Source organism: Lacerta agilis, chromosome 2 (assembly GCF_009819535.1).
Source record: "Lacerta agilis isolate rLacAgi1 chromosome 2, rLacAgi1.pri, whole genome shotgun sequence".
NCBI lineage: Eukaryota > Metazoa > Chordata > Lepidosauria > Squamata > Lacertidae > Lacerta > Lacerta agilis.
Window position 1 is genome coordinate 59,708,588 of NC_046313.1, and position 20,904 is coordinate 59,729,491.

General features: G+C 46.3%; 2 protein-coding genes across 2 annotated transcripts in view; both read left to right on the top strand.

Moving 5' to 3' along the window:
- The window catches only part of LOC117042301, a 42,597-nt gene extending 36,608 nt beyond the window's left edge, over positions 1-5,989 (top strand). The window contains exon 3 of the mRNA XM_033141848.1: positions 4,980-5,989. Within this exon, the coding sequence (XP_032997739.1) occupies positions 4,980-5,302 (323 nt within the window). The 3' untranslated portion in view covers positions 5,303-5,989. The remainder of the gene's footprint in view (positions 1-4,979) is intronic.
- Positions 5,826-19,996, top strand: LOC117042302 (synaptopodin-like). Its single transcript, XM_033141849.1, is given in 6 exon segments — positions 5,826-5,885; positions 5,989-6,562; positions 6,565-6,788; positions 6,791-6,904; positions 6,907-7,308; positions 17,752-19,996. Coding segments are annotated over 6 exon segments (2,133 nt in total). The 3' UTR covers positions 18,511-19,996.
- The last annotated feature ends 908 nt before the right edge of the window (positions 19,997-20,904 follow it).

Consider the following 20,904-nt stretch of genomic DNA (forward strand, 5'->3'; position numbering starts at 1 on the left):
CTTTCTTCTTTTTCTTTCCTTCAGTGGTCCTTTGAGTCTTCTTTCCTATCCTCTGCTTCCTATCCTCTATATTCACCCTTCCCCCTCTTCTCCCTCCTTTCATTTTTTAGGGTACCGCATATACGTGAGTATAAGCCGACTTTTTCAGCCCATTTTTTGGGCTGAAAAAGCCGCCCTCGGCTTATACTCAGGTGAAGCGGGCGGCTGCAAAGGGACAAGCGGCAAGAAAGGGATCCTTTCTTGCTGCTTGTCTCCCCTGCCCTGCCGATCCCCCATCTGTGCCTGCTCTCTGATCCCTCGTCCTGTGCCTGCTCTGTGCGAGGATCGCCTCCTCCTCCTCCTCCCGTCCCTTCTCCCCGAAGGGGAACAGAGGTAGCGACGGGGGCAGCGGGAGCAGGACAAGTATCGAGCAGGCGTGCCAGCCGGCTCAGCCCCAGAGAGCCTGTTGCTTTTGCCCCCATCCCATCCCAGCTCAGTCCGCCATAGAAACTGCCCACCCTGAAACTACCCACCCCTGAAACCTTCCCAAATCTGCTCCCTTAATTCCTCCCTGAATATGCCCCCTCCCCTGAGCCCTCCCTGTAAAGAGACCCTTTCTTTCCAAGCCTTCCCTCTTAACCCCTGCCCATCCCAGCTCTGCCCACCCTAGAAACTGCCCCCATCCCAGCTCTGCCCACCCTAGAAACTGCCCACCCTGAAACTTTCCCAGAATATGCCCCCTTGCCTCTCATGCCCTCCCTAAATATGCCCCACCCACCCTGAAACCTTCCCAGAATCAGCCCCCTTCCCCCTTAATCCATTCCAGAATCTCCCCCCTTAATTCCTCCCTGAATATGCCCCCTCCCCCTGAGCCCTCCCTGTAAAGAGACCCTTTCTTTCCAAGCCTTCCCTCTTAACCCCTGCCCATCCCAGCTCTGCCCACCCTAGAAACTGCCCACCCTGAAACTTTCCCAGAATATGCCCCCTTGCCTCTCATGCCCTCCCTAAATATGCCCCACCCACCCTGAAACCTTCCCAGAATCTGCCCCCTTCCCCCTTAATCCATTCCAGAATATTCCCCTTGCCCCCTGAAATGTACCCACAATATGCCCCCTTACCCCCTGAGCCCTCCCTGTAAGAGACCCTTTCTTTCCAAGCCTTTTATTGGTATTTATTTTTATTTTTGAAATTTACCAGTAGCTGCTGCATTTCCCACCCTCGGCTTATACTTAAGTCAATAAGTTTTCCCAGTTTTTTGTGGTCAAATTAGGTGCCTCGGCTTATATTTGCGTCGGCTTATACTCACGTATATACGGTATATGTTTGTGTGTGTAAGTCACTCTCTGTCCTGTGTCTGTGCTAGGGTCCCCCGTTCTCATCATATTCCTTATGAAGCAAGGAGCTGGTGTCCCTAGTAACAAAAGTGTTACTTCTCCATGAGCAACACTTGCTGCAGTCAGGATAATCTGATATAGGGTGCATACACACCATAAAGTTAAAGGATATGACTTCCCCCCAAAGAATCCTGGAAACTGTAGTTTCCCCCTCACAGACCGACAGTTTTCAGCACCCTTAACCAACTACAGTCCCCAGGATTCTCTGGGGGAAGTTGAGCATGAAACTCTTAATCTCAGGGTCGTGGGTTCAAGCCCCATGTTGGGCAAAAGATTCCCAACTAGATCATCCTCGTGGTCCCTTCTTGGATTAGATGATCCTTGTGGTCCCTTCCAACTCTGTGATCTGTGTCCTTTAAATGTGCTTGAAAGGTACGGTGTTTATGCAGCCTATTTGTGGAAGGCAGGTTTTAACATCGATTCCCTCATATAGTGTCAAATCTAATAGGAAATAATTGAATATGTCATCTTCTGTTCAAAGAAACCTCACAGGACCCTCACTAGAAACAGCAAAGTCGCCAACAAGTAGCATGATTCTGACCCCAGCTGTGATCCAGAAAGCCTAAAGGGGAACTGGGAGAATCATTTGCCTGGGCAAGCCATCCTGCTTCTCCCTCGTGCCACCGTCCTCAGAAGGAATGTCAGCAGTTGGCCTGTAAACTTTTTATAACTGCCCTTTGTCTCTGATGTTTCCTCTTGCCAGATGTATGAAATCATGGGAGTTTCAGAAAAGTTGCTCATAGGAAATGGCTCACCCAGAGAAAATGCATTCTGTGTCCTTCCACATCCTTTCTGGAACGTTGCTAATAGCCACTTTTGCCGTGACCCATGGCCAGACAGTTTTTAAAAGCTGGCAGCTCCCCACCTCCCCATGACAGTTAAGGTGAGTTAGGAGGAACCCAAGTGGCCTATATTTCACGCTTTTATGAGATGCTAAGTGGGCTGTATTCTAGGAAGCCATTGGCTAATTAGCTTGAATCCCTGATTTGTTAGGAGTCATATGAAAGGCCCCAAATGATGCAAATTTATTATCGGACGCTGCCATCTTGTGTTTAGGTTCAAACAAAATTATTAGGCCGGCACTGTGCATCTGCTGTGCAAGAGGTGAGCCTCCAGCAGTGTTCAGAGACAATTGTTTATTTTTCTAATTTTTTTGATAACCAGGCGCTTAGCTTGTGCTTAGCCAAGCCACTGTAGAAAAGGGGAGATCTGTGAGACAGTTTCGAGCTGGCCAGCTTCCTGCTTGGAGCATGTTTGTACAGGGTGTTTGAAACCAAATGAACTGCAACCTGAAACCATTTGAAGTCTTTCAATAAATTCCTTCTGCATGCAGTCATTTACAATCACAAAGCAAAGCTGCGTACAAAACAGGGACGCAATCACCCAGTGACTTTTTTCCTTGCGTTTTCTTGCAAAAATTGATCTTGAAAATAAAGAGAGTAGAATGCCTGGGGTTTTTCTGTTGAAAAAGAAAAGAAAAGAAAAGAAAAACATTAGAATGTCTTTGCTGGCAGGCAGTTATACACATATGCAATGGTCCTGTGAGTAGGAAACTTGAGGTGTGAGGGAAGGTCCACATCATTCACTAAGGAGAGTGAAAAAATTGTATGCAAGGTTGGGATGGGGAGATAGTTCCCAATTCTTGCAATCAATGATTAACTTCCAAGCCCTAACAAATAATGTGATGACTGCCCACTCTGTTGTATGTCTGCTTTAATTACATTAAACCGCATTGATAGGAAAGGGCAGAATAGCTTCAATTTACTTTGGTTGGCATTTACCTGAAAATCATATGTATCCTGTCCTGTGGACCCTTGCTCTATATCTGATATATTTATAAGACAGTTTTTTTTTATGCTTATACAATGTATAAGGCTGGGCACATGATGTATAGTAGGAATAAATAAAACATTCACAAAGTGCTTAAGCTGAATTTTCTTCTGAAAAGTGGAAGAAAAACAATGTGGACTGTTATTGTTGCTCTTGCTGCTGCTGCTGCTTGTTGCTTTCATTATTCCTTCTCTAACCCATTTAGAAACCCAGTCCCCAAAATTTCTAAACAATGATACAGTGTGATCTGAAATGCACTTGAAAAACACCCCAGCATTTCCTGCCCTTTGACACAGTGGGTCTTGGTGAAGTCTACAGTATTCTGAACAGCATAATCAAAACCCAGTATTTCTGCATTCATGGATAGGGGACAGGGCTTCTGTATTCTGAACATTTTTTATTTTATTTTTTGCCCCCTGCAGCATAACTAGCAATCGTTCTTCAGGAATGAAAAAGGCTGCCTCCAGGCTGCCAGTATTTTATGGGATTCAAGTGCATACCAGAAATTTAGGCTAGAGCAATTAAAGTGAGTTATAAGCACTCTATTGCCCTAGTGCAACGAATCTTGCTGTTGTCCCCCAGCAACTGGTATTCAGAGCGTACAACAGAGTACTGCTGTCCCCTACCTCTCTTGCTGTGATCTGGCCACAGTGATCCATGCGACGGTCACCTCCAGACTTGATTATTGTAACTCGCTCTACGCGGGGCTGCCCCTGAAGCTGACCCAGAAACTCTAGCGGGTGCAGAATGCCGCGGCGAGGCTCCTTACCGGGTCTTTGCCGTGGGACCACATTCATCCAGTGCTCTACCAGCTGCACTGGCTCCCGGTGGAGTACAGAGTCAGGTTTAAGGTGCTGGTTTTGACCTTTAAAGCCCTATGAGGCTTAGGACCCTCGTACCTAAGGGACCGCCTCTCCTGGTATGTCCCGTGTAGGAACTTAAGGTCCTCAAATAATAATCTTTTGGAGGTCCCGAGCAACAAAGATGCTAGGTTGGCCTCAACTAGGGCCAGGGCTTTCTCAGTATTGGCCCCGACTTGGTGGAACAGTCTATCACAAGAGACCAGGGCCCTGCGGGATTTGGCATCTTTCCGCAGGGCCTGCAAGACGGAGCTGTTCCACCTGGCCTTTGGGTTGGTTTCTGTTTGATACTTATGCTTCATTCTTTTATTGGTGGGCTATTTGAAAATGAGACTGCAGTTTTAATTTTGAATTTTGAATTTGTATTTTAATCTGTATTTTAAATTGATTGTTTTTATGTTTTTGTTGTGATTTTAATTAGTGTTAGCTGCCCTGAGCCCGGTTTTTGGCTGGGAAGGGCGGGGTATAAATAAATTTATTTTATTATTATTATATTATTATTATTATTATTATTTATTAATAATATCAATAATTATGCAGCTATTACTGGCATTTAAAACAATGACAACCATATTCTTTTCGGCCAACTGTGACTAGTAGGTCACTTTTTAATTCTATGTTATGATTACAACTTAGTATCAATGGCAGTGTGTCTGCTGAAATACATTAGCATCTTTTTTAAAAAGCCTTGACAACTATTTACCTCTGTGGGCTTGTGATTTTGTTTGGCTTTGAGTTACTGCTTCAGTATATGCTTTACATGCAGGTACAGGTGTTTTTTCTGAGTTATGACCAACAAGTTTTAGTTTAAATTAATCATATTTCCAGTTGGGTAGATGTGTAGTGTGTGTGTGTTTTCTGGGACTTTTTGATTCTTGAAGTTAACACTGTCCTCTGTATTCTTTCTCTTCCTCAGACGTTTTGAGAAGTGCCAGCCTTTCTGAAGAAGAGCTGAAGGAAGCGAAAGCCAGGAGCCAGAGAATTGCTGCTCAGCTGACAACCCCACCCAGCTCCAACTCCAAAGGGGTCCTTCTGTTTCACCGGCGCAAGCAGCGGGTGAATGCTTTTACCTTAGAAGCCCCCAAGACAACAAGCGCGAAGCAAGCAGGGGCCGAACGCATCCCCAGAGCTACTCATAAGCACCAAAGCAGCCCAAGATATGGGGAAAGAGTCTCATTTGAAGCAGGCCTCAATAGACATCGGAGCATCGGAAGGATTATCCTGCGCCAAGAACTCTGAGTTGCGGGGGCAAAAAGGCAGCATGGAAAAATACGAAAAAAGCCTGGCTCTGGAGCAGACTCTAGATAACACACAGGGCTCTCAAAGGCATAAAATAAGAAGTGAGGAGGCCATTTCCACAATCCACACCACGTTGTCCTCTGAGGAAATCCCCGGCTGAAGACTTTGAGCAAATCCCTCTCAGCGTGTACCTGAAGGAAACTACGGGGACAGCCTCCACCAATGGAATGCATGAACTTATCGCCAACGAGTTTGAAAAGGCACTAGTTACTGAGCAAGTGCCAGTTGTTGACAATATGGAAAAAAATACTGCCTGTTTTTGATGCTGTCCGCTGACAGGGAGAATAACAGCACCATCTTGAACAGGTGCCATGCATACTGCATGCAGACAGGGAAAACATGTTCTCGATAAAGAACCATAATTTGCCAAATATTGACAGCAAGAATAACAACAACAACATCCCTGACAAGGCACCTTATGCACCTGTTGTTGATCAGGAAAACATATTTTTCTTGACAAGCAATGAGTGAACCAGTGATTGACAGGAAGGAGAACGGAGAGATTCTCAGCAAGGAGCCGGATGTACCAATCATTGAGGACAGGATGGTTTGCCTGCTGCTGAGGAAGAGAAACCCATGCTAGCTACCGACACGCAGCCCAGCGAGACCGTGACACACACTAATAGCAGTACTGTGAAGTACGCCTGACTTTGTCTAAACCGTTGCCTGTGAAGAACCGAACTGCAAGACCATTTGGGACTCGACTGCTGGCTGCAGCTCAGGCGCCAACAGAGAAGAGTCCTGTGGCTGAGTTTCCTCCTCCACCCACTTATGCAGAGACGGTTTCCAGCCCTCCGCCAGTAACTAGGGTCAGGTCACCTCCGGCCTACTCAGCGCTGTATCCTACTGAAGAACAGAAAGCTCCTGTTCCCCATGAGGCTACTTATGTAAACAGCAGACCAGGACCTCTTCCTGGAGGAGAGGATAGGGAGTCACCAGCAACCAAAACAGGCCTTCTGGAGGAGTCTGTAGCCCGCAGAGCAACAAAGAAGTCCATGTTCACCTTTGTTGAGAAGCCCAAAGTGGCTCCTAATCCAGATCTCTTGAATTTAGTCCAGAGAGCAGATAACAGGAAAAAGGGGAGAGGACAAGGAGGAGCATCCAGTCTGGAAGAGGAGCCATTTGCTCTGGGCGCGGAGGCCTCTAACTTTCTGCCCGAAAACAGATCAATAGAAGGACCAGCCCAGGCTCCTGCAGATAAGCCCCAGAGTGGTCTTCGTGTTTAAGGTCACCAAGAATACAACCCAAGCCGATGATCAAATCCAACCAAAGCCTATCTGAGGCGAGAGGAAAGGGGGCAGAACTATTTGCCAGAAGGCAGTCGAGGATGCAGAAGTATGTCATTGAGTCTCCACCGCACCCAGACATAGGCAGGTCACCTTCCCCTACCATGTCCCTCCCTCCCTCCTGGAAATACGCTTCAGAACTCATCTCTCCCCAGTCACATTCCAGGCCCCTCCCAAAAGTCCAGCCAGATCTCCCAAAGCTCCTCCTCTGCCTTTGTACAACAGCAACATGTCGGAGAGTGAGATTCCAAAAAGGAGCTGGAGATCTCCAAGCAGCAGCCTTACCAGCTTCAGTCGTCCTTGTTCATCCTTTCCCCAGCCAAAGACCCCGTGAGGTCCTTACCAAAAGGGGCACCGCCGCCCAAGCCTGTGGTTGCTGAGTCCATGTATATGAGACAGGCCTCTTGCCCAACATCTCCCTTGCCTCCTTCTCCTGTTTTTCATCCACTTGCCCAGTTCAGCCAGGGCAGACCATATCCTGCTCCTTTCGCCCCATCACCCGGGACTGCGCTTGCCCCTCAGAATGTCCAAACAAGCATGGAAGCATCGCAGGAGCCACCTTTTGAATACCCTTCGAGAATTTTGTCACCGAGAGCAAAAGGAGTCTTCCAAGCTCCAAGGCCTTCTTATTCCACCAAGAATGCTGGAATTGAGCCTCAGGTGTGGAGACCTTTTTACTACAAGTAATGGTATCTGTACATGGGTTTGGGAAAATGGCCAGTGTCATCGTTAGCTGCTGATTGGTGGTGTGCAAAAAAAAAGAGGGGGGGGGGCAAAAAAGCAAAACGAAGACAGCTTGCAGGTTACAAATCCAATAGGATTTGCATACAATATAGCCATATCTCAAACTCCAATGGGCCAGACAACGTTTACACTAAGGAAACTGAGCTCAAGTGAGCAGACAGGTGCTCCCCTCAGGCATTTCTGCGGCCAAGGTCTGTGGTGGAAGCCTAGTCTAACATAATCCTGGGATGCCTTGGCTGTCCTAGCAGAACTTGTGCAATTGGAACCATACATTTGTGCAGATTTAAGTTCCAAAGGGAGCTAAAGAGTGTGTGAATGCAGTGCACAGTAGGAGCATAAAAGTAGTCCAAGGATAGGAGTCCTAGAAGATTGTTAGCAGAAGCTTGACTGAAACAGGAGGAGCGTCTGGTGCCTTCTTTCTTCTGCTGCCCAGAAACTTTATGGAGCATCAAATCTCTGGCTTCATCTCTCCGCCTTGCCTTCTGAATTTCTTCCTTGCTCTGCAAGACTTTTGTTTCTCTGTTCTCTATGCATCCGGAGACTTAGCATGACCTGCTTGCAACCTCTGCTCTCTGCTGACGCCAAAAGGCATGTGCCCCTTTTCCCCACTCGAACGTCTTTGATTTCGGACAATGACACTTCCACTGATACTGTTTCTGCCTCCGATATGTTTTCTGCTTTGTATATTTCCCCACTCTCTACTTTTCTTTCATTGTCTCCTTTAGACAACAACACTGCGAATCACTTCAGGGTGAAGTGAAGATGCAAATAGCCTCTAAGCACCCCATTTGCAATGCACAGTAATGCTGATGAACTTACAGTACCCTGTTTTGCTGATCTGGAAAGCCACACAATTGCCACCCCACCCCACCCATCATGAAGGGTCTAGGCTAAAGACACACTTGAAATTGTTCCTTTGGTGGCCGAATAGGTTTCTGCAGGTGTGCTGCTATTATGTTACACAAAGAAATCTGTACCCAGACATATTTAGGATAATGTTCTTATTAAAGTTGGCAAAAGCAGGCTTCTAAGCAACTGTGGCACAGGGATAACATATAGCTCAGTGCTACTGTTTAGCCCTGGGTGAATATCATAGTGAAGTTTTGTACAACAGATGATAGGATGATTGTGAAGATTGAATATCAGTAGCATTTCTCAAAGTGACTCTGTAGTTGCCCCACAGCAGAGGCAAGATTGCCCACACTAGCAAATACTAACAGAAATCAGGGGTGTAAGGGAGATGATCCCATGATGCAGTATCTTCTGTTAACAAATATGTTTCTGGCCCTCGTGGCTGTTGGACGAGGGCAGAGGAAGCATAGAATGTGCTCTGAAAAGACCAGAAGGCAAATAAAGCAAACCTCAAAAGTATCTCTTTTAATTTTACTGCTCTTTCATTACCTCCCATGGATCTGATTAAGAGTACTGAGTATTTGGGGCTGACAACACCACCGACACACTGGTCAAAAAGAAGTTTGGGTACTTACTGCATTTCTGTACTTCCCAATAACTGAAGTTCTCCAGGTGGTTTATTTCTCCTGGGATTTGGATAGTAGGAAACCCCCCTCAAAGGCTAGTGGCCTGCAGTGTTGTACTTCCACGCAGACTTTGAAGTTAGCTATGCAGGTCTTCCAGCATAGCATCGTCTAGGGGGGTCTATGGTCTGGTATTGCGCAGAGTAATCAAGCACCTGTCATTTTCTTTCAAAAGAGACACACCAAGCACTGCATAATACAGTTGACAACCTGGGGTGGCATTAAGACCACGAGGAGCCATGCATTAGTTGCAAAACTGGGAGGCCGGTAAAGTCCTGCATACAGAACGTACAAGTGGATTTCATTCGTTCATTAATTTTGGGCATTAAGAAGTGTCTCTTGAAGGAAGCTGACTACAGACTGCCCTTTGGGAATAGACAAGCTCCATAAAACCAGGTGCTCATGTTGAGCAATCAAACCTCCATTAAATCTAGTGTGTAGTACTTTATAGTCAGTCTCTCCTCAATCCCATGACAGTTTGGATCAACCAGCTCAAATAAATTAAAAAGGTAGATGCAGTGTGTTTACTCAACCCATTGCCACGAAAGGACACAATCTAGTTCTCTCTCTGTCTCTCTCTGTCTCTCTCTACATCTCTGTCTTTTCTTTGTGATCTCACAAGGCTGCCAGACAAATCCTTCTGTGAGGACATAACTGAAGGGAGTTAAAAAATTAAGCATTTCCAGGTAGAATTACCAATCAAGACTCATGAGCCAACAACCTCCGTTGGTTGGTAGCGCTAAATGCAAATTCCACATGACCGTGTTCGTTCAGTTCCACATCTTCACCCCTGGCCAAAATTAGTACCGTGCATCAAAGCTTCGTACAAGTGAAAATTCCTATCAACAGAACATTACAAGCTTGATACCTGGGTTTGGCTCCAGACTCAGTCATGCTAAGAGTGGGCCCATTGAAATCAGTAGCTAATTTTTTAAGTCCATTGATTTCAAGGGGTCTCCTCGAAGCAGGACTAAAATCTGGATTCAGCCCTAGAGACGAGTGTGCCACTTGCTGTAGGCTACATTCCAGCAGAGCTCACTAGCTGGCAATTGTAGGCCATGTCCCTAGTAGGAGAACATGTGGAGAAGCTCTGTAATTCTAGTGAATTTATAGGGCAAATGCCTGCGGAGGAGCAGTATACATAGGATGGAAAAGATGGGATAGTTACAGGGATGGCAGGAAAATTACAGGATAAGTGCTATGGGATAGCTGGGTATTTATAGAGCAAAGGCTTCTGCCATCAACTCTGAAGTTACATGTCCAACATAGAGTGCAAGCTTAGGCTGCTGCTGTTTATGGCCACAGATATATGCAGTGTAGAAGAGGTATAGCAGTCTTTTTTACCATTTCCTTCAGAAATGTCTGACAAAATCCTTGGGAAGTTAGTTAAGATGGAAGCCTTCACACATACTTGTGCAAATCTCTAGCCGGTTCCACCAATGTTGACAATTGAGTTTATTTAGAAAAGTATTTCTGCACTGCCACATCATAAAATTCCAGGGAGGTGTTCAATGATAAACCATAAAACACCATTAAATGAAATTGCATGGAAGTTGTATTGATCTGATGAGGGGCAAGTAAGGCCCTCTTCATCTCCATCCCGACTGCATTTCAATAAAATGAAAACACATGCCCTGTCAGAGGAGACCAAACCATTGCTAAGCTCTGCTGTCTTTTAAGTGTTGCAGCCTCTTCAGAAGAGGAAAACAAAACTTGGCACTTCCCATTTGCAGGTGTTCAGGTGTGCACATTTTAGATTTCTCATAGTCTAGCAATGAAGAAATAAAAGACTGCAGTGTGTGACACAAACAATATTCCCTGTAAAGGCATTTTAAATGGTTCCATACAGCACAGGAGTTTTTGGTTGTTGTTGTTTTCTTTTACTTTCTGGTCAAGTCTGGAGAAAGCCAGACATTTGCAGGAGCAATGCTAAATTCACCACAGGATGTTACCCATCATTAGAGAAGGTGAGGGGGAATTTTGGTCTGGTTCACAATTTTATGCAAACGCACCTAATTTGCACATCCCAGAACAACACGAGAATCAAAATATGCTTCCGAGTTTGCACTTCTTGAATTTTGCAATGCAGTTACAACAACATGTGCAAGCATTATGGGAAAGCGTGAATAAAAATGCATGTGTTAGTGAGGGTAACATACAAAAATGCATTATATTAAGACAAACCTGCATTCATAAATTCCTATATTAGGAGAAATGGATGCTTAAAATGCTGGTGGGTTTTCATGAGGACTTTTAAAAATTTTATTAATGCAGAACTGAGCTTATAATTGTGGAGAAGTGAACTTAAAATTGGAAACTGAGAGGAATCAAAATAGATTCATCCATACCCACCCACCACAGGGCTGCCTTCATTCATGATGCCAGTGGGTGGTTAACAGTTCTTTATTACAGTGCTAGAGGTGGCCATATAAATAGGTCATGCTTATAGGATCTTCTTCTGTCATGTAGCCCTGGGGAAATATGTAATTTGCAGTTATATTGCCTCCAAAGTTGCTGGCCAGTGCAGCAATGACAGGAAGCTCAGAACCTGAGCTTCTTGCTACTGGGGCACCTGGGTGAGATTCCAGCAGCATAAATCTGGAGGGGTTCTTCACAGTCTCTTCCTGAGGAAGGGATGGGAGAGTGACCAAAGTCTGCCTTGTAACAAAAGGCCATCGAAGGCAACGCCCTGTTGAAACAAAGCAGTAAGGAAACATTCCTCAGTGCAGTGCCTTCCCTTTGCTGCTGAGCAGTTGCGTTTTTAAAGTGTAATGGAAACTTCTAGGATAAGATTGCAAGATGCCTGAGTTAGGCTAGAGCAAAAACTAGGAGCAGGTTTCTGTTTCACTAGGCTAACACATCTACTTAGGGAAGTGGGTTTTATTTTTACCGAAAACCACTCTACATTTTTACATAGCATTAAAAAAAATGCATAAGCTCGCATTGCACCGAGCCTTTTCTTCTGAAGTATTGTGTTCCAACCGCATTTTAGCCTTTGCCTGGTGTACACCTACAACCACAAAGGCCTGACATCCCAGCTGCACATAATAGAGCAGATGGGGCAGGATAGACTTGCCCCCTGTTGGCCCCCCTTTTTTTAAAAAAAGAAAGTTTGTCTGTGCATTCCAGCACAGGTAAGAGGGAATGCACAACGTCAAAAAGAACGGATTACAAAACCAAAACAAAAGACAGAGGGTTTGCAAGATGGCAGGGTGTCGCTGCAGAGAAATGGGAGTAGCCCTGCTGAGATTCAGCACTCCCATTAAAAATAAATATGGCTGGATGAAGTTTCTGTACTGAAACCACACAGTGCCCGGCCTCCAAGGTAAACAAACGCAACAAAAGAGTCCTGTTCAGCACTGCTACCACTTTTGCCATCACCACACAAAGTGAATGATCAAAAGCTTTTCCTCTCCTCCACCTGCTTTCCCCCAAAGCAGTGGCAGTGATGGCAATGGTAGTATTAGGGAGAACTAACTAGGTCAGAAGTGGGGAACCTGAGGTCCAGGAAGCAAATGCAGCTTCGTAAGCACTCCCTACACTCTTGGGTACAGCCCCATGCCATGCCTCCTCCCAAGTCACAGTCCTGCTCCACACTCCCCTCCAGGGTTTTTGCCCAGCTGGAGTGTGGCCTTGAATGGTATTGACAAGGGCTACTTGTTGCCTAGATTAGGGATATGGGGTGGGGGTGGGGTTGATTCAGTTCCCATTGAGAGGTGAGCCTATCTTCTTTCCACAACTTTTCAAAACGGTACCGAAATACAACCAATCTTCAAAATCTGCCGTTCCTCCAAATTTTGTAATGGGGTTTTTCAGCCAAGTACCGTAATGTGTAACCCCCCCTCCAAAAAATGTGACTGCTAGATTAAAGTGTGCATAAAAATACATGGACTTAAACGTCCAGCGGTCCTTTTCCCCTTACCTTTTATATTATTAGTAATGATAACATTTAAAAGTATTACATTGGGGGAAATGGTTTTGCCAAAATCTGTACTCTGGCAAAAAAACAACCCCTTTTTTAATATACTGGGAGAAATACTCTTGATGAATTTACATGAGGATTTTTTTTAAATCGCAAAACTGACATGGAAACCTGGAGAACTGAATTGTAAGATTTGGAAATATGTGAAAATGAGGCTGTATACATGCTATACCTTTAAAGGACATGGTTGTTCATGGGTGCCATCTTTGTGACCCCTTGGGCCACTGTTACGGGTCTTCTTGCACAGTGGGAGGTGTTTGCGAAATGCTTTTGGTTTGGCAGATGCTTCATGTCTAAACTTCCTCTGTTTGGCCGCGTCTAGAGCCCCTTCCCTTTGCTGAAACATCATAGCGACAGTGGAGAGGGAACAGAGCCTCCATAGACAATAGGGTACTGGAAGCAAAGGAAATTTAAGCACTCTTTCCAATAGTTTCTGCTGTGATTTAGTTATGGGTGGGATGCAGAGCATGAACTAAACCTCTGTAATCCTTGGCACAGAAATGTAAGCAAACCGCTTATTTTCATGTGTCAGCATTTCCGCTAGCGGCAGACAGTGAAATGGTTGGTAGCACGGGGAACACACTGAGGAAATGAAAGAGGTTCATGCAGTGGAATCCTACAGCTGGATAGGAAGAACAAAGAAAGGGAGAGAGAAAGAGAGGGAGAGGGAGATTCTACTTTTCTTTGTAATGCTTGTTGCCCAACTGCTGATATGACTTGGAAAATCACATAAACACCTGAAGCACCTTTCTTATAGTTTGGAGTGTTTCTATAGGCTGGCAGGGTCATAGATCAGTAGCTAGGACACATGCTTTGAATGCAGAAGTTCACAGATTGAATCCCTTGCCACTCTAAGCAGGGCTGGGAAGGACCTCTGTCTGGAACCCTAGAAAGCCTTTGGCAGTCAATGTAGACAATATGAGCCATTTGGATCAGTGATCTGACCCAGTATAATGTCTCAATAACCATGACATCAGTCATTGAAGGGATCACACAACTGGTGTCGGACTCAGCACCACCCCACTTCAGATCCACCATGGCCTTATACTGCTTATTCTATAGCTAGTTGCCCAAAAACAGCAAGTGCTGTTTGCAGTGCTTGTTTTGTGACAGTACTCATTGGTACAAAGTACTCCCACCTTTTGCTGCCCATGGCAACCATTTTGTGCTGGTACCCACAGAACTTTTATCAAGATCTGAGTACCAGCACCTTGGTTTTTGTGTTAGTTTCTTTTTTAAAAGCAACAACAAAGAACCACTTGCCATTCTTCTGCATTAATGAGAGGAACAACAGACTCGTTAATGAATTTCACTTCTCCCGATCTGGGTTCATACGCTAAGCTGGGTCAGCAGCACTAGTACCCCTAGCAGTATCTGGAGCAATTATGCTCTGAGTTCAATGGCTACTCCTGACCAGCTTGCCAGCAGGTCAGATTGTACAGTAGTGAACAGAGGACCCTCAAAACCCATGCTTAACATCCCAGCCTTTCTTTTTATAACATGTAGCACATGAGTTTGAACCTAGGCAAAAGGAACAACAGCAATTCTGCCTTGATTGGCCTCCTGCCAGTCGCTTATCTCTCAGTGTTCCTCACTTATAAAATATGAGCATTCACTCGCTGTCTTTGATCAGATCTTTATGCAGCTCTGTTGACCAGCTGCAAAGTTTTCTGCTAGAATTCCTAAATCGTAGTAACTCAGATGCAGGTTTGTCCTAACACAGTCTCTGCCACAGTCTCTGTTTGGGACTACAACTCTCATCAGCCCCAGCAAGCACAGCCATGCTGACAGGGGTTTGATGGGACTTGTAGTCCAAAAACTCCTGGAAGGCGGCATATCTGGGCAGGCTATACTAGTGTCTGAAGGTTGCCTCAGTGTATGGCTCATTGCTCATTGCCCACAAGCTGGAATTTTTTATTTTGCTCCACCCTCAATTCACAATTTTGTACCTGGCTCTGGTTTGAGGACCTCCGTATTCTAGGGCAAGCATGTCCAACAGGTAGATCACGATCTACTGGTAGATCGTGGGGTGTTCCTGCTAGATCCTGGTAGATCTCTGCCCTCTCAGCAATCTCCTTCCTCTTTGCATTTCCCAAAAAAAAGCTCAACAACTTTGGCCCGTCCAACGACAATGGGTAGATCACTGCCAGTTGTTTTTTTTTTAATACTGTGAGTAGATTGCAGTCTATTGGGAGTTGGACATCCCTGTTCTAGGGAAAAGCAAAGTACATTCTGCAAGTGTGAAATATGCCCACTCTTGCTCAGCATGATGCATTAGAACCATGTGGGAAGCCATTTCTCACATGGTTCTAATGGGATAAGAGAGTTGGGATGAGAGAAATTTGATTCAGTTCACATTTAAAGATGAACCTACCTACTTCTCATTTTCCAAAGCAATATGAGAACCGTAGCAAAGCTACCCTTCAAAATTCACACTATTCCAACCCATGTTTACAAAATTGCATTTATTAAGGGAAAGTGTGCATAGAAGTGCATATATCGGTGAAAACAGCATGGATAATATTGAGGAAGATTGCTTGCAAAAAATAGGTACGTGGGCCAAATCTGTAAAGGTAAAGGTAAAGGGACCCCTGACCATTAGGTCCAGTCGTGTCTGACTCTGGGGTTGCGGCGCTCATCTCGTGTTACTGGCCAAGAGAGCCGGCGTACAGCTTCCGGGTCATGTGGCCAGCATGACTAAGCCACTTCTGGTGAACCAGAGCAGCACACAGAAACGCTGTTTACATTCCCACTGGAGCAGTACCTATTTATCTACTTGCACTTTGAGGTGCTTTCGAACTCCGTCGCGGGGATTTAAACCGCCAACCTTCTGATCAGCAAGCCCTAGGCTCTGTGGTTTAACCCACAGCGCCAACCGCATCCCATCAAATCTACAAACAAACATGTTTATTAGAAAAAATTCACACAAAATTCTGACAAATTTTCAAATGTTTATTTGGAGAACTGAACTTAAGATTGGAAAAACATGAAGCGGAGAACCCAGGTGGACAAATCCATCCATCGCTACCAGAGAATCAGTCTACATGGTACACTGGCTTAAAGAGATTCTATGTGGCAGCTTCTTCATGCTTTGAACACAGCACGTAGTACAACTTGCTGGGTGGCTTATCTGCCTGCTGTGCACCAGCAGTTGAATGGAGATTTGCCACATGCAGTGATCTAAGTGGTGAGGGGTCATGCAACATGTTATGCCCTCAGTGTAGAGGAACTACTTCATTTAAACCATCTAGGTGCCTGATCCAACATAGAGACCTGAGTGCAAATCAGAAAGGCAGTGTGGAGACACACGTGACAGAAATAGCATGCATTACCAGCTCTTAGAGCTTGCATTCTGGGACGGGGAGAGAGAGAGATGCATTCTTCAAGTGTCCAAAAATGCACAGCTCAATTCTGCTGAGATGTCAGAAACAGAGGATACCTGGGTCTTTTATGAAAAAGTAATTGCTGCTCCTTGTAACTGAGGGCTGCAACCCTGGCCTGCATGTCAGAGCATGGATGCTTCTGCATTGCTTCTTCTCTAGAGTGTGGGACTTTTGTTCCAGGTAGGTTCCAGCCACATCTGCCCATTCACCAAACCCTTCTTGCAGTTCCCTACCTCTTTACTGGGACAGCTGGGAGAGAAGGGATCTGAGATATCCCTGCCTGTGCTTGTTTTGGGAAACTTGAGTTGTCTCATAACATCCAGATTCTTGGTAAGGTCTAAGTCTGGCGGCGTCCCCACTTTTGGTGCAAATGCCTGTAGCAGAAATGGTTGGCTCAACCACAAATAGTACAGATTTGTTTTATTTATTTAAATGGGTTCTGGCAAAACCATTGCTTAATACAGTAAAACAGTCATACCTTGAAGTTGAACAGAATCCATTCTGGAAGTCTGTTTCGACTTCCGAAACATTAGAGAAAACCAAAGCATGCCTTTTGATTGGCTTCAGGAAACTCCTGCAGCCAATCAGATGCCGCAGAAGCTCCATCAGGACGTTCGGCTTCCAGAAGAACGTTCGAAAACCAGAAACACTCACTTCCAGTTTTTTGATCACCCAGCAGCTGCATGTGGAGGAGTGGAGAGGCAACCCAGTTCATCAGATTAGTGAGTCTACCGCTCTTAACCACTACACCACACTGGCTCTCCAAGCGTGAACACTCCAAGTTGTTGTCCATGTGATAGAGAAAATTGAGTGTGCCTATGTCGTTTGTGTGTTAGCCACCTAAGACCCCAGCTTAAAGGGAAATGATGAATTTGAAAACAAGCACATATTCCACTAGTTAAGCCATCAGATAGCAAAGAAAGGTTTGAAGTTGCATTCCGCTGCAGACCCATGCCTTGCTTTCTTTCTTGCCATTCCCCTCCCCAAACCTATGCTAGCAGTATAAATGCTTGGGTGGGAGATAGTACCAAGTGAAAAGCCATACAGGGTGTGCCACTGTCATTGGTTCTAGAAGCCACAGTGTTTGGTACTAGGAACTTGCCTGTGTCTGGCTGAAAGCTGTGTGTCCATTTTCTCATTGGAATTTCTCTCTCTCTCTATCCCCTTCCGTTTTTCAAGGTTTTTCTGATTAGTTCTCACATATGAACCCGTCCCTCTTACAGTGATGTCCAGCATTATATTTCTATTCACTGAACTAATTGAGAAACGGTAATTCCGTGAGATCATGTGCCTTGTCCAAGGTCACCCATTGAGAAAATAATACAGCTGGGAAAGGAATTTCAGAGGTCCTGCTCTCTGGACCCATACTTCATCTTTCAGACCAGCCTTCCATTGATAAACTTTAGCTTGAAGGATGTCAAGGGGCAGGACACTGACCTCATCTCTTGTCCCCTTACAGGAAAGAAAGATGTCCCTCCCTGCTTCCCCGACTTGGACTCCCCGGCTGCTTCGCAGACCACCTAGCAGTTTAGACGGCTGGGTGAGCCCAGCCCAAACTCCAGAGCCTGAGGAAGGGCTTATAGAGGCCTTTCGAGTAGCCAGTGTCATGACCCCGCCTCCTCCACCCATGTCTCCATCCTGGAGCGAAAGATCTGTGTCCCCATTTCGGCAGGAGGCCGACCCCAAGTCCAGCCGGCAAATGCAGGTGCTGCTGGCCAGAAACATCATCAACGCTGCCAAGAGGAAGAGCTCTTCTCCCAAAGCTGTGGCCATAGAGAGCTTCAGGCCCTTCACTCCTCCTGCCACTCCCTCAGGTGGAAGTCCTAAGAGTGTGGGCAACCATTCCCCAAGCCCACTGCCATCTCCCAGGCCAACGAGGGCGGACGGATACAGGCGTGTCTCTCTCCCTGTCTCCACTGCACCGCCGCATGCCAGTGCGTCTTCAAACAACAGTCCCAGGTTGCTAGGCAGCCAGTCTCCGACCTACAAGAGCCCACTGCAGTCTCCCAAAGCAGTGCGGATGAATGGGAACAAGTATTTCACCATGCCTGCCAGCACTGGGGCATCCCTCTGCCACGCAGCAGCATCCAACAATGGCATGAGAACAGCAGGGCACCCATTCTGTGGCCCAGTCTCCGAAACCCTCCATCGTGGAGAGTCACAGGATCTTCACACCCCCGGAAGCACAAACCAGGAAATCATCTTGTCCCAGCCCTAAGAATGTGGGCACCTGCTCACCCACCATCAAAAGCCCTTTGCAGTCTCCCATGGTAGGGAGTCCGTTCTCCGCTGAAGCGCTTCACCTCCCTGTCACCCACCAACTCAGACATATCCCTCGACTCGGAAGACTCTGGGATCAAGTCGCCCAGCATCCGCAGCTTCAACATTTGTCCCCGGGGCTGGAATGGAAGCCTGAGGCTGAAGCGGGGAAGCCTCCCTGCAAGAAGCCCCCTGTACCTCCTAAACCTAGGATAGCAGATGAGAAGGAGAAACGACTTGCAAAGTTGCCTGTTGCCAAAATATTATGCAGTCCTACTACAGCCACTTAATCCTACCCATCTCATTAAGCATCAGGAGGAAGGAGCTGGGCCTGCACAGATGTAACCCCTTCCTAACAAGCCTGCTCCTTTCTGGGGGTTTAGAAGAATGGATCAGAGCCCATTTGTTTGTGGGGAAGACCTTTCAGATCAGAGGTGCTCTCAACCGAGGGAAACACCAACAATCTAGATCTCCATGGGCTCCATCCTCACAGCATTTGCCTGCTTTTTTGGCATTCATCTGTCTCTGCTAGACTGGAGCCACTAGTGACTTCCTCGCTCAGGGGAGTCTAATGAGGCTTTGGCTGCTTTTGTTGTCACACAGTAACATCCTGTGGGATGAGGACAATTGTACACACACAGCCTGCAGCATAATCCCCGGCAGACTGTCAACACGAGAGAACAGGAGAGGCCTGCCAACAGCTTTGTTTGCTTCCATATGATAGCTGTTATTGGCTTTCCCCCTCTATTCTGACGGTGTCCGCTAGTCTGCCCTCACACCAGGGGGCTGAACATGAAGGTGAGGCATGGCCAAGAATCCCACCCAGCAGTTACCCCTGGTGGCTGATCTGTGCAATGTAGCTTTAGCTCCAAGAGAAGGCCTGGCTTACACAAGCCCTGTGTATCCAAAGAAGTTAGCCTCGTAGAGTTCTTCTCTCTAGGGTGCTGGAAATCCACACTGGGGATATGACCCAAGCAATCCTGTATCCTGGGGTGGAGGTGTAGATATTCCACCACAACACAGGTGGAGTGGCTGCTCAGGTCCAGAAGCCAGAGGCGAAACACTCAACGTAAAAATGACATCCCTGCAGCCAATGTCCAGAAAGTTATCTAGGTCCCAAAATCTATAAATGGCTGGAACATTTCCTACAGAAAAATAATTATTAGCCAAGCGTTACAAGAGAGCATGATGAAGACCACTTTTCTTCAGCAATACTATATCAAGGTTAATGCGCCCTAAGTTGGTCCCCTGGCATACACCCTCTTTGTTGGGGGGCGGGGGCCCTAAGCATTTGCTATAAAGGTTGTTCTGATGAGGATCTGTGTGCCTGGAGGGTATTTCCTGTGGGAGGCCTGAGACACTCTGAGTAGTGCAAAGTATGACTCCGGTAAGACTGCAGATCTCCTGAAGGGGTTGGAAGAGAGGCAGGGCTGACCTAGGACTTGCAAGACGGACAGCCAACTGACTCCCAAATCAGTTATATTTCTCATGACAGCAATATCAGTAAGTTGAGGCCCATTTTAAAGACTGCATAGACTGTGCAAGGATGACGACTCAAGAGAAAGAGACTCCTTCAGTTAGGCTCCCCTAGAAAAGAGGCTGGATACAGCAGAAGTGGGCCTTGCCAATGGGCTCGTGTTCCCAAACCACTTGCCATAAGGTGGCACGGCTTATTACCTGAATAACCATAAATAAATGGCGAGTGGGCCTTGTTGGCCCAAGTCAGGAGTGCCTCCTGGGTGATGGAAAGGTCAAAAGGAGGTTGCTTGGGACTAGAATTGCTGACTGGACTTTGCTTCTTTGCTGCGTCCTTTCCACTGGCCACCACCATCAAGGACCTGATAAACGGACTTTTCTATTTTTTGCTACCCAGAGAAGCTCCCTTTCAAATCTGGCCACCCATGTCCAGCCCATTTCCCTGTGTAACACGCTGCCATGTAGGCGATACTCTGACTGGCATGGGCAGGGCCGTATCAGATGTTTGCCCCACTTGCCCTTGATTCTGCAGACATCCTCTATTTTTATCCCAGTAACCTTTAAAGACAGGAGCATGCCTTAGGTGTTAATTCAAAGGGTGCCAGAACGATTAAGCTAGTCTTTGTTTCTTCTGATCATGCATGGCTCGTGATGGGGGAGAGCAGGCAGGGGACACTTCAAGCGGTGGGTTGCTTGGAAATGTGGCTGAGCAAGCCAGCCCAGCTTTGTCACGTGGCATGGACGTACTGTCGCCATTCTGCTGCTCTGGCAGCGCAGACTCATGGCAGTCAAAGGTTCCCATTTGTGGGGACAAGGAGAAGCAGGTAGGGTAGACCATCAGGTGATTCAAGCAGGCACCATTGGAGGCATGTGGAGA